At 42.2% G+C, this 13,161-nt stretch overlaps 1 protein-coding gene across 11 annotated transcripts in view; it reads right to left on the minus strand.

Annotated features, from left to right (window-relative positions):
- The window catches only part of PTK2 (protein tyrosine kinase 2), a 189,215-nt gene that overhangs the window by 91,245 nt on the left and 84,809 nt on the right, over positions 1–13,161 (minus strand). For all 11 annotated transcript variants that reach the window (XM_053952284.1, XM_053952551.1, XM_053952463.1 and 8 more), the window contains one exon: positions 2,904–3,070. In XM_053952284.1, coding sequence (XP_053808259.1) covers positions 2,904–3,070 — 167 coding nt within the window. The remainder of the gene's footprint in view (positions 1–2,903; positions 3,071–13,161) is intronic.

Here is a 13,161-nt window from a genome sequence, read left to right on the forward strand (position 1 = left end):
GCTCTGCCCCTCCACTGGGGCTCAGAAGCACTGACACACCTCACAAAGGTGAGCATCCATAGAGCTCACAGGTTGTGCAGTGAAGTGACCCATCCACAGCAGAGTGAACACCACTGAGCAGGTCTGGGAGCTTCCCTGTCAGTAACAAGCACTACCAGGGCAACTGGTAGAGCCAAAAGAGAAAGGATGATCCAACTCTTAATAACTTGCGTTACTGAAAGAAATAATCTTGCCAATCCCAACCTTGCCTCCAAGCAGGTTCTGATTCAGTTCACGTCAACAGAAAAGTAACCAGAACAGAGAAGATGAGAACCAAAAGGGCAGAGAAAGGGGAAGTCTTGTGTGAGTTTAATGAACTGAATCAGCTTGCTGCAGGCTTATAGAAGTATTAAGGCTCACAGAAGGAAAGGGACTGGATAACTGGAAGCCAGAGAAGACAGAATGCATCAAGGAGAGGGACAGATCTGTTACATCAACTTGGTCAACTCATTAAACCATCCCACAGATCATCTGGCCTTGTATCTGTGCCAGGGCTTTTGTATCACAGCTATCAAAACTCACAGTCCAGGACTGCTGAGCACTGGGGTGTCTCCTACCTGTCAGAGCCACAGCATGGATGTCACCTGGTTACAGGGACCTGCTTTACAAACCCAAACTACAGAGCTGGAAGGTGTCTGTCCTGTGGGGAACAGGGTGTTCCAACACACACAACTTGTTACGTGAACCTCTTGAAATTCCTTTTGTGTGACACAAAACACCAGTGAAAGGAAAAGGGCCCTGGCACAGAGCAGTTTTGTCAGAGACATGAAGGACAGAAGCTGTGCCTGCTGTTCAAGGCTCAGTATTACACAAAATGATGAGGGTTGTTGTTATCTATGATTTAAGAGCCCCACATCCTGCTAACCCTGGCTCACCCAGCTGGGTGATGGATTTTATCCTGGTAACTTTTGTGTGCAACCTACTGACAATTCATGTAACTTCTAGTATCTGGATTAGTCCAGAAGAATTCCAAGATTTAATTTCTGAACACTGTAAATACACAACCCCTTAATTTGGATGATAAAAATAAAAAAAACCACATGAAATATTGAGTGGTTTACTAACACTATATGAAGTTTTTAGTTTAAGAACCATTCCAAGACTACTTCTCCTTTAGTACTCTAAATATTTCTACAAGTACTGTCATATGATCTTAGACACTTTGTGTTTTGGCATTACAAATATGACAGCAGCATTTTGATTACGCACAGCAAATCTCTCTGGGTTTAAAAGGTATGTCAGGCTGCATGTATTTGATAACACATTAAATGACACTTGGAAAGGTATTGAATAATTTACACCTTATCATAGCTCTTTCATGAGCATTTTACACAATTCCTTTCCATAAGCTTCAAAACAATATCTAACTTTGTTTTTAAAACCAATTAAATGTGTTCTGCAATGTGTACCATGCAAGTTGTACTGCCTTATAAACATGGAATTGACATTGGTACACTAGGTAACAAATTTCTACAACATAAATTATTCACATCTCATCCACCACTTGATAACACCACTAATCACAGAAAGCATTCAGGAATCTCCTCCTTTCTAAGGTGTGATTTCACAATATTATCAATGAAAAACTTCTTGGGAGGGAAAATACCTGTGTAGATCACAGAAACAATAAAATATAACACGCATAAAAGAGAATATGCAACATTCCTGAAACACAGGTTTTAAATATTCCTAATTTCTTTGAATTTGTGGAATTTGTTAAAATCGGGACCCTGAAGATAATTTACAAACTGAATATTACCAAATGTGACATCTGCTAGAATAACTCCACTTGTGAGAAATTATGTATAGACTGTTTACAAGACTTTTGCAGAAGGTATGTGCATCCTTTAAAACAACCAGCAACTTCAGCACAACTGTGGTTATGAACATAAACCACAGAAACAGATGCACAATGCCCCTGCAGAGAACAAGGAGCTACAGTAATCTACTCTTTGGTTTAATCTCTATTTGGTTTATTGGTATTTTACAACTCTGAGCTCCCCATTTTCTCTAGTAGACTACTGTGTCTTTCTACAAATAAATTTTAGTTTCTTCTTGTCTTTCTACCAGGAAAGTGGAGAGACTTTCCTTCCCCTCCTGAGTGGGTATCACCACCTTAACCACCTAAAAAGCTGAAAAAACTTAAGTTATGCCACTTCTTTTAATCAACTAACCAGCATCATGAAAAACCTCAGCAAATGTGCCCAGGCTAAGAAAAACTCCCAAAATTCTACAGTTATCTTTCTAGTGTTCATTGCTCTTGGTATAATTTGAGAAGATCACAGTCAGAAGGAAGGCAGATGTCAGTTACTGCTCTAGGTCTCAATATAATGAAGTTTAACAACTGAGAAGTTTTTCAAAAGCAGAGGGATAAAATTATTTTTGACTGCATTTCACTCTTTTCAAATCACACTTCTACTGTTCAGTCTATAAATTACAACCAGTATTTAACAATATCCTTTTGGCTTTATTTAAATAACAAGATTTATCCTTTTAAAACTGCAGCCATGTGTTTATACCACAACTAGGAAAACTATTCTTATCCTAAAACTTTTACGTATGACAAAACTTGCAGATTTCAGCATAAATATCTAGGAGATTTCTGTTCCTATTTCATGTTTCCTCTAAATCCAAGGTTTCTCTTCAGTTTGCAAGAAACCCCTTACAACAACAAAAACCCCTTAAAGCAAACAAAATATTGCTCACAGCTTTTAGAGAGATGTTTGGTGGGTATATTTCCTCCCATTCCACCAGCTCTATTCCAATACAAGATGATCTTTCTTAGTAAACCAAATTACAGAGTATTTTTTACAACAAGGCAGGAGGACTTATATGACTGACATTGAACAGACTTATATTCTTACTTCCATTCTTCTGGAGGGTGGGCTAGTTCAAATTTCTCTCTCACATTGGACACCCCCATATCCAGGTGTAGCCAGTGAACTTCCTCAGACTGCAGGTGACTGAGCCGTAACCCATAGCAGGCCACATTTTTCACTTTGTGACAGTCCACAATCTTCTGAATTATGCCCTAAAACAGAGAAATACACACTCCTTATAAGCTGTAAAATACAATAAATATATATATATATACACATTTTAAATATTACCATGTAATACCCTACACAAAATACTAAGCAGCACATAGGTAGGGACTTTATTAAAAATAATAAACATATTTTATTGTAAGCTACTCTTTCACACACCAGTTACAATTGCTGAGGTTTTACCAGCACGACTTCAGAAAACATCAGTAAATATGTTCCATGCATTTTATCAGATTTAGGCCAGTATTTCCTCTATGTAAAACACAGTAACATAAAAGCCAAAATTTCAAAAGCAGGTTTGTGGATGAAAGCAAGATGTATTAGTTCAAAAAACCCACCAGCAGCCTTTAAAAGTCGCTCTCCATCAAGAACCAGAAAATCATCTTGGACTTTCATCCACTTCAGTGCCCCAACAGCCAGGATTTCATAGATCACACCACAGCCCCTGGATTTCCTTCCCCCTCCTCCCCTGACTCATTTGAGATTCAGTAGAGATTACTTATAAAACCAGGCAAGAGACAATTATTTAGGAGCATTGTCAAACACAACAAATGTTGTTTGCCCTGAGATAAACTTCAGAGTTTGAAGATCTCTTGCCCAAGAAAGGAACCTTTTACATAAACCAGCAGCAGACTGCCGTGCCAGCCATCAGAAAGGTCTGACATGCAGTAATTCAAAACCAAATGTGTTAGTGGAGCAGGGATGAGCACCCTTTCAGGTGCAGCATGCCAGGCTGAACTGCTCTCATCCCGATGAGGGGGCCAGCAGGAGCTCTGCTGCCTCCTCCTTCCCTGTCCCAGGGAAGCCATGTCTCTCTGCAAGGCAGCAGATCCCTGCTGCAGGAGCTCAGAGCTCAGCAGGAGCCGGGTTATCGCTGCTCCCAGACTCTTCTCTCAGTGATTCCCAGGCCTTTGCTTCTGTGCTTGGAATGGTCTGAAAATTTCCTACTGAAAACACTCACACAGGTACACACACACACATACACACACAAATGCATGCAGAGATGAACAAGTGATTCTTCTCAGAATTCCAACAAAACATCAGCACATAACCAGTGGACGTTCTACAGGAGCCAGAGGTGACCTGGAGTGAGTCAGGTGAGGGGATTTTCTATAGGATGGTACTGTCAGCCTGGAGAAAAAGAGGCTCAGGGGAGGCATTAATATTCTCCTCAAGTCCCTGACAGGAAGGTGAAGCCAGGAGGGGGTCAGACTCTTCTCCCACGGAACAAGGGATAGGATGAGAGGAAATGGCCCCAAGCTGCACCAAGGAAGGTTTAGATTGGGTATTAGGAACAATTTCTTCATAAAAGGGTAAAAGCCTTGGAACTGGCTGGCCTGTGGAAGTGGTGGAGTCATCATGCTTTGAAATGTTCAAAAACCACGTGGATGTGGCACTTGAGGACATTGTTTAGTGGTGAACTTGGTCATGGTGCTGGGCTCAGAGCTGGATCTGATGACCTAAGCAGTCTTTCCCAATCTAAATGACTCTGACTGCTTCCCAAAATTTGTTGTTTTATACCTCAAAGAAATTGTTTAAAACCTTGATTCTGCAAATTAAGCAAGCAGAAAACTAACTGCAAAAAGAGAATTAAGAAAGCACTAAATCTGAATAGAGGGGGAAGATGACACATGTAGGAGTGGAATCATGCTGTTGGTGAGGTGATATCAAGCTGTTAAATCAGCTCACACATCTCCTCAAGCTGCAACCTTTAAATAATCTCTCAGAAGCAACACAGTGCAGAGAGAAATGTAAAACAAAATTCTTTCAAGCGTACAGGAAGGAAACACAAGCCATGTTTAGTAAGTTCATGAGTTAGAAGGGGTTCCATCAAGCCCAACAGGACCCTGTGTCCACGAGCAGCAATGTGAGCACCCTCAGAAGCATCTTTCTGGTTCAGGGCCTGCAGTGCCCCAAATTTCCCTTGCCTCCCATGCCCTGGGGTTGGACATCCAGCGCAAAGTGGATGGCGAGCCCAGACCTGAAGGAAGATGGACAGCAGCAAAGCCAGCAGGAGGCTTGCAGAGGCCAGTATTGTGTGGGAGGGAAACTTCACAACACTGTGGGCAAATCCAAGCTTTCGAGCAGCTGGCAGCACCACAGCCCCACCAGCCACAGCCTGTCCCGCCAGCCAGAAGGTGCCCGGGCTGCCGGGAACAAAGGTCTGATGCAAACGAGCAGCTCCCTGCAGGCATCTCAGTAAAACAACTCAAGGAGGAACCAGAGAGGCCACAGATGGGTGCCAGGGGATGAGGCAACACCAGGCAAGCACAAGGGAACACTTCCCCCAAGTGCTCTCCTAACCTCAGACTATTTTTATCCCAGTGGATTTCCCAAGCCAAGCATTGTTTTTGTCATTCACCAGCCTTCAGTGAAACTCTTCCAATTACTCATCCTGTCCCCTCTTAAAGCAGTTCACTTTTTGCAACCTTCCCCAGCAATTCCAAAGGTCTATTATCAGGTCAGTGAACGGGTTTTAAATCTGCATTTAATGTAAATTGTTTAAGTTTGTTTCTTGCCTGCATTTGAGGTTCTTTGTATCACAAACTACAAAGGAGAACAGTTGCCTGTATCCCTGGAAACACTCACCACCACCAAGTACTCCCAGAAGAGACAGAGGCATATTTAACCTCTTCTTCACCCAAAGGACAAGCTCTGCTTAGTTAGTAAAGCCTAACATTTTGGCAGGTGAGCTCTCATCCCAAGGGAATAGTGCCAGCTCTTCTCTATGCAAACAGAAGAGATTCACTCATTTTCATCCCTTCCTGCACCCTGCACAGAGCATGCAGCATACAGCATTACGTTTTGGAAATCCACCCCTCCCCCCATCCCTGACACTATCACTGGATAATGAAAATGGAGGTACATGTTCTCAGATGATAGTTACTCCTGCTGTGATAAGAAGTGGCTTTGGAAAGGAAAAAATTATGGTAAAATTATCTACGACCATGAATTACTGAGGCTACTGATGCATAAGGCTCAGCTGAAACCATTAGTGCTTACTCAGGAAAGAATCAAGATGGACATCTCAGACCCTCTCTAGTCTTCAGGCTGGGATTTCAAAAGGACTGAAGACGTCAGATGTCCTAATTCCCACCAAAATTGAGAAAGATTTAAAGCCTCTGTCTTTTTTGTATCATCAATCAGGTCTAAACCTATCACAGAATCAAAAATCAAAAATAAAAATAGACATATTTTCTGATTTATGTGTGAAAGGTGAAGTATGTGGTGAGATAGTTGTTGTCAGCCCAAGAAAGTAATTAGCAACAATTAGTACATGCTGCAATTCAGGAAAAAGCACAAACCCTACGGAGACAGCAGAACGGGTGCACAGGAGGTCATGTGCAAGTGTTGGAAAATATATTCTAAAAAGCCATGTATTGTCAGGAAGGAAGAAGTGGTGCTTTATATGAAACAAACACATCAAGAGCTTCTCTTCGCTGTTGTTCAGGAAAGCTGCAGAGCTCATTCCAGGTGCTATCAATTCACAGTCAGAACCAAAAACTGGAGAAATAAGGAAACATAGTGATTAAGGCACTCAAAATGACTGGTTTGCAGTCTCAAGTAAAACATCTCTTTGCTTATATACTTTTTTATTAATAAACCAGAGGATTTGAATTTTAAAACATTTAGAGCCACACGTCCCATCAGGACAGAACAGGGAGCACAGAACAGGGAGGCTCATCCAGCCCCAGGACTTGCTCAGCCCTGGCTGCTCTTTCCAAACATTCCAAGATTAATCCCCAAGGCTTGCACTGGCACTGCAGCCAGCATCAGGTCAGTGCATTTAACTCCCATCAGTAGTAAACAACATGCAGAGTCTCCTCAGGTCCTGGGCAACCTCCACAGACCCAGTGGAGATGCCTGGAGTGTCCAACAAAGCCACTGCCATCACTCCAGGATGGGTGACAGCCTCTGTTCCTGCCACAGTGGCTCTGTGAGGAGCCCTGCCAAAGCAGCCTGATGTTCTCTGTGGCAGTGATGAGAATGTTTAATCAGAAGTTTCCAGACAAACAACTTAACTGCTTAACCACTGCACAATAGCAACTACAGCATCCTGCTGAGACATGTCACCACAATCTTTTAGCTGGAAGCACAGCCAAGGAAATCTGAAATCTCTCCAGACTCTAGTGCAACCAGCATTTCAGCTCAGGAAACTCCTCAGATGGATTGCTGAGTGGAAAAAAACAGGTAAGGACCATCAGTTTCAACCTGGACCACAAACTTCTGACCTCAAATTAATCACAGCTAGAAGTACTTGTTGGAGAGCTCAACTCCAGCAGAAATCTCCTCCAGAATGAGATTTCACTTTGGGTACAGGGGATCCCTACATGAATATGAATTCCTGTGAGGAGTTCTCATGTGTCTGTTAGCAGCTCCCTACAACTGCAAGGCAGTCACACAATCATCTGCCACTTGAATGCGGTTCACTGTAATCACATTGATTTTAATTAAGTTTCCGAAGCTGACATTTACATCCTGAACATAAAATAGACTAGTACAGCTGAGCAAGAGACATTGGGAAGCCTTCAGAGGAATTTCTTATCAATAACAGGCAAAGGATAGGTGACCTTTCCCTCCCTTTACCCCAGAGAGAAGAAGAAAAAGCTTTTTCTATAGGTAGAAAACTGGATAGCACTCATTTTTACTCATTTATCTAAAGAACCCACAGATATGCATCACAGATAATTTAAAAAACAGATTAATATTTGCCCTAAATTAGGAGAATGTGCCCAAAATTAGAATTTACAGTACAGTATATTTAGGAGAATGTTGAAAAATCAAGACAGACCAGAGAAAGGCCGAAAGGCACACAGTACCCTTGGCTCTCCCAGTACGTATCAATAATACTTTGCTTCTGTAAATGAGTGAAAATTAATTGATTGCTTGTAAATTAACAAGACTGATGTGCTACTATGAATAAAGTGAAGACAGAATAATATACTCCCAGTGTGACTACAAACCTAATTTCCTTATTTAGTTGGAAGGAGAAAGTTTCTTGCACCAGAAAAAGTCTTTAAGTAGCAACTCTGACATAGGCGCACAGCGTGCTAATGTTTGTGCAGCACTTCAAATATGTCAAACACTATTTATATACCAAGTATTGTAACTCCTGATGACAGATTTCTATGAGGGGCTTAAATGAAAAGCTGAACAAAAGTAAATGGCAAAGGTCTGATGAAAATTAATTTATAATTTCCATAAAGGAGAACTCTAGAATGTGCCCACTACACCAAAATCTGGGCTGTCCTCTGATAATGCTGTCTGACAGTCAAAGCACAAAGCCCACATTCCCCTTTTTCTCATTACTGTGCTTATCCAGCAAGCACATTTGTGTATCATATGATAAACAAGATTGGGAAACTGATGAGGCTGCACAAGAACTCTGCCCCTGAAGCCCAACAGGTTCATACTGAAACCACAGCCTGAAGCCAGGCTGTCCTGCTGGCCAGGATCCTGTCACCATGCCAGCACAGAGACACCTCAGCTCAAGCAACACATCCACCCAAGTGCCTCAGAGCCTTTCATATTCAACCATATTCGGATCTGTCATCCCAAATACCTCTCCACACCCACACAGAATTCCACAAGGAACCTTCCAAGCACACTCTGACAGCACTGGCAGAGCAGAGCTGGTACAGCCCTGCTTTCCAGTCTTCTTGGATTAATCAGCACTTTTCTAATCCTATTGCACACTTCCCAAATTAGTGCAACGCTGTTTTAAAAGCTGACAATAAATTTAACTTGCTTAACATTCAAAGCAGTGTGGGCAGCAGGGTGAGGGAGAGGATTCTGCCCCTCTGTCCCCTCTGGTGAGACCCCACCTACAGAGCTGCATCCAACTCTGGGGGCCCAGCACAGGAAGGACATGGAGCTCTTGGAGCAGGTCCAGGAAGCCACCAAGACTATCAGAGAGATGGAGCAGCTCCCCCATGGAGCCAGGATGAGAGAGTTGGGGCTGCTAAGCCTGGAGAAGAGAAGCTCCAGGGAGAACTTAGAGCCCCTTCCAGTGCCTAAAGGGGCTCCAATAGACCTGGAGGGGGACTTTTTGCAAGGGTACAAAGTGATAGGATACAGGCAAATGGCTTTAAATAGAAAGAGAGAATGTTTAGGTTAGATATTATGATGAAGTTTTTTTACCATGAGGGGGTAAAACACTGGACCAGGCTGCCCAGAGATGTGGTGGATGCCCCAGAAACACTCAAGGTTAGACTGGCCTCTGAGCAACCTGATCTAGTTGAGAATGTCCCTGCTTGTTGCAGCAGGGCTGGAATAGATAACCTTTAAATGTCCTTTCTAACCCAGATTTTTCTCTGATTCTATATTTCACTACTCCCTATCCTCAGATGCTCTGGCAAAGTCAAAGAGCCCCCTTGGATCCAGTTTTTGTACAGTTAAACACTGATGCAGGATGTTGACTCGAAGCCATCTACAGATCTAGATGTTTTCAGAAAAATGTCAAAGGGCTATTGAGATTAGGTTTAAAATGTTATTTTGCATGTGTGTCTCATCTAAGGGTATCATGAGTATTTTGCAAAAGTAAAACAGGCATCCCAAAGCCTGTTTTGGAAAGGTACCAAAGGATACTTTTGTCTTAGTATACTGATTATCACACTATACCACACAATTTTTTGTTTACATTTCAAGATCCATGATTTCGAATTCTTGCTAACTTTCTCAGGTTCTCAGAAGGGAGGCACCTACAAAATAACAATACAACCATGCCTTGTTATCTGGTACAATTCATGCAGGCACACAGCAGAGAAAAGGAAGGAAAAAAAGGTAAATCACACCAATTTTCTAGCTCTTATACTAGACCAGGAATGATTTTATACATTTTACACACATCTATTTGATGTTTGAATTGCTGCACTCCAGTCTGCTTCTATACATCAAGTAGTTCCACTGCCTCAAAGCACATATATCACTGTACACATGTAGAAATGAGATTTGAATATGTAGCCATTGCTGTAAAGAGCTGACTTCACCAAAAAATACTAATCCAGCTTTGACTCCTGCCAGCGCTCACAGCCTCTTTCCACAGAGCTTTGTGTGACTAAGCTGCTCCCCTGTTACTAAATCTAGTAAGAATCTGTTTTAAATCTAGTAGGAATCTACTTTAAAAAAGAAACCCAAGAGATAAAAACTCATCCAATTAATATATTTGCATCTCCTTTACAGATTGCAGTAGATACACCAGAGCAGCTCCAGCCCATGCCCATTCTCCTACAACTCTTCAAGCTTCTGGCTTGGGAGGAACTGAGCAGCAATCTGGCCATTCCACAGTTGGGTAGCACCAAGTTCAACTACTGGCTACCAGGATCAGTACTGTGTAGCCCAGACCTGTTCCAGAGTAGCCACAGTAGATGTCTGGCACCTTTATTCAGATATTGGCTCTAAATAACACGGGTTTGAAAAAGAGGGAGAGACTTGGAAGTGAGCAGGTGGAATCACATCTGGAACTGAGGTTGGACTGACAAGCCTCTTGCCCTTTTTCAGAACAGGGAATATCCTTCTTGGGAAACGTCTGGAAACCAGGAATGCTGCTGTGGATGACAAGGGATGTTCATCAGGAAGGCTTTAATACTCTGTCCCCTCGTGGTGCAGTAGCAGCACGGTGCCAGCATAAACAGGCATTTCCTTTCTCCCCCCAGCCTTCTCAGCTGTGTCAGTCTGCAAGACAATGCAGCTAACAAGATTACAGAACTGATCTGGATTTAAAACAACAGCAAAACAATCATTCATTTTAACTTGGATTGAGTTTGCCAAAACAGTCACACCACCTATGCCAGCATGAGAAAACAAACAGCAAGAAGGAAGCTGGCACAGCTGCCAGATGAAACACGTGTCTTAACCAGCACAGCATTTGAACTGCAGACCTTTGCACTGCAGGGTCTTCCCATCCCTCCACCACAAACAGGATCTCCAATCAAATACTCTGCTCTCTCACACCAATAGGTGAAAGTACAGCATGGATTGAATGGGAGAGGCAAACAGGAAAGAAGATGCAACACATAGGAACACAGGAACACAGCTCCATTATCTGCTTTAGTGAAGACCCAGCTGAATGTGCTTCAGCCCTTCCCCTAAAGCACTTGGCTCAGGGAACAGACCAGAATACACAACCTTCCAACCTGCACACATGCCTTCTACCTGTGAGGAGTAAGATCTTGCAGGTGGGTAGGGAAGCTGATGAATTTGCTCTGATCTAGCTAAGGATGCACTTTTTAAATTCAGCTTTTTGAGCTCTTATTCTGTCAACATTAAGGAAGCTGACATTTCAAGGTGGTACTGCATAGAAAAGGAAGAAAAAGACATTTGAATTGTGAACAGGTTAAGAGAAACCCAAACACTATCTTTATTTGTTCAAGAGCTCTAACCATGCTTCTCTCCAACTACAAAAATAAAGACTAATCTGACAGGTTAAAAGTTTTAATGCTATCTCTATCCAGCTTAGGTTTTAGACAGTATAACAAAATTGGAAGGAAAAAAATCCTTTCTGATAATCAAGGTACGACTCATGTCTGGCAATAACCTGGTTTGAGATTTGTGGTTGTTATTTCCACATAAATAATGTCTTTACTTCTCACAATTACTACTTAAGAATCAAGGACAAGCTTTAAAGGCTAGAAGTTTTAAAAAAGGTGTAATCAATGCAAGCTGAGCACCTCTGGGGTGGAAAAGAAGACTGCACAGATCTGCACTTCACCAAAAGTCACCTGTAAGAATTCACTCAAGGTTTCCCAATGCCTGTTTTCTAAAAATTCCAGATCTTCTCTACCCACTCAATCTGCTACATGCATTGCAGTATTTTTTTTTTCTTTTTCCTTAATTATGGTTACAATTCTGCTTCAACCACATCTGAAAACAGAGGTGATTTTCTCCTAAGTGCTGATCAAGACCCAGTGGCAGTGTTTACTTTCAGGGTGCACTTCAGACCAAAAAATTCCATCTCAGCAACACCCACCTCCTCACATGCCACACCTGAGGCTGTGAGCAGGGCAGAGAATGCCCTGCATTCTCTCCAAGCCTGAAGCCTGGAAATCCCTTTGCGCACACAAGCACCTAGACACCACATCCAAACAAGCCATACCAAGATAAACAAGGAAGATAAACAACTTTTCTTCCCCTGGCAAATGCTTGGCTGTGTCTACACAGGAGGAGACTACTGTTTGCACATTCATAAAAGCCTTTTCTTTCTTTTGGAAATGAAGCATGTCTTTAGTATAACACCAAAGAAAAAGAGGGTAATGAGAGCATGCCAGTTCTTTGAAATCCAAGAAAGCACTTCCCAGAATTGAGAAGCTGCTCTTGCATCCACTGCAGAGCACAGCCTTCATCCCTGAGGAAAGAGCAGTCTTTGAGGGACTAAATCCATCCAGAATAAGCAGAGGTCCACAGCCCAAAGCTCTCCTCAAAGCAAAGCCTACGTGTAGCCACACTGTTGTCTTGGTGAAAGATATTTTAAGACTAACAGCAAGGAAATCACAGTCCAGCCTTTTAAGGGACTCCTACAGAAAGCTGATTTCTGTTCATATGAGCTTAACTACCTGAGTTTTAATGAAAAGTGTTTCCCCCCATGACCAAAGAATTTTGTAGGAGTTATACAGCTAAATCACTGTTTCTACTCTTTGTTCTAGGATATAATTTTTTTCTCCTTTTTTTTTTTTTTTTTTTGAGAGGAAAAGACCTTTTCGTTGCTGCTTTGACTGTCAAACACATCCTTCATTCACAAAGGCAAACGACACTTTGTTAGAAACACAAGATGTTAGGAGCCACAAATCAGGAAAGAAAATTCCAACTTTACTTTCCCTGGGTACATTCCATGAAGTCCTTTGGCTTTAGCAGCAGAAACACCTTTAATTGGCTCATCTGGAGATTTCAGACTAAGTCTGACTTCTAACACTGGAAATGTACCCCAAATAGTAAAAATGTTCCCCGGCTATCACCCCAGCAGCTGTGCTGACCAGGGAGTAGTCTTGGAAGACCTTATTTCTTTTCCTTTTAATTGCAGAACTGTCTCAAAGACATTCACCTTTGAATATTCCTTCAGAGCTCCTTGGAAACAAACCCA

Source organism: Vidua chalybeata, chromosome 1, assembly GCF_026979565.1.
Source record: "Vidua chalybeata isolate OUT-0048 chromosome 1, bVidCha1 merged haplotype, whole genome shotgun sequence".
NCBI lineage: Eukaryota > Metazoa > Chordata > Aves > Passeriformes > Viduidae > Vidua > Vidua chalybeata.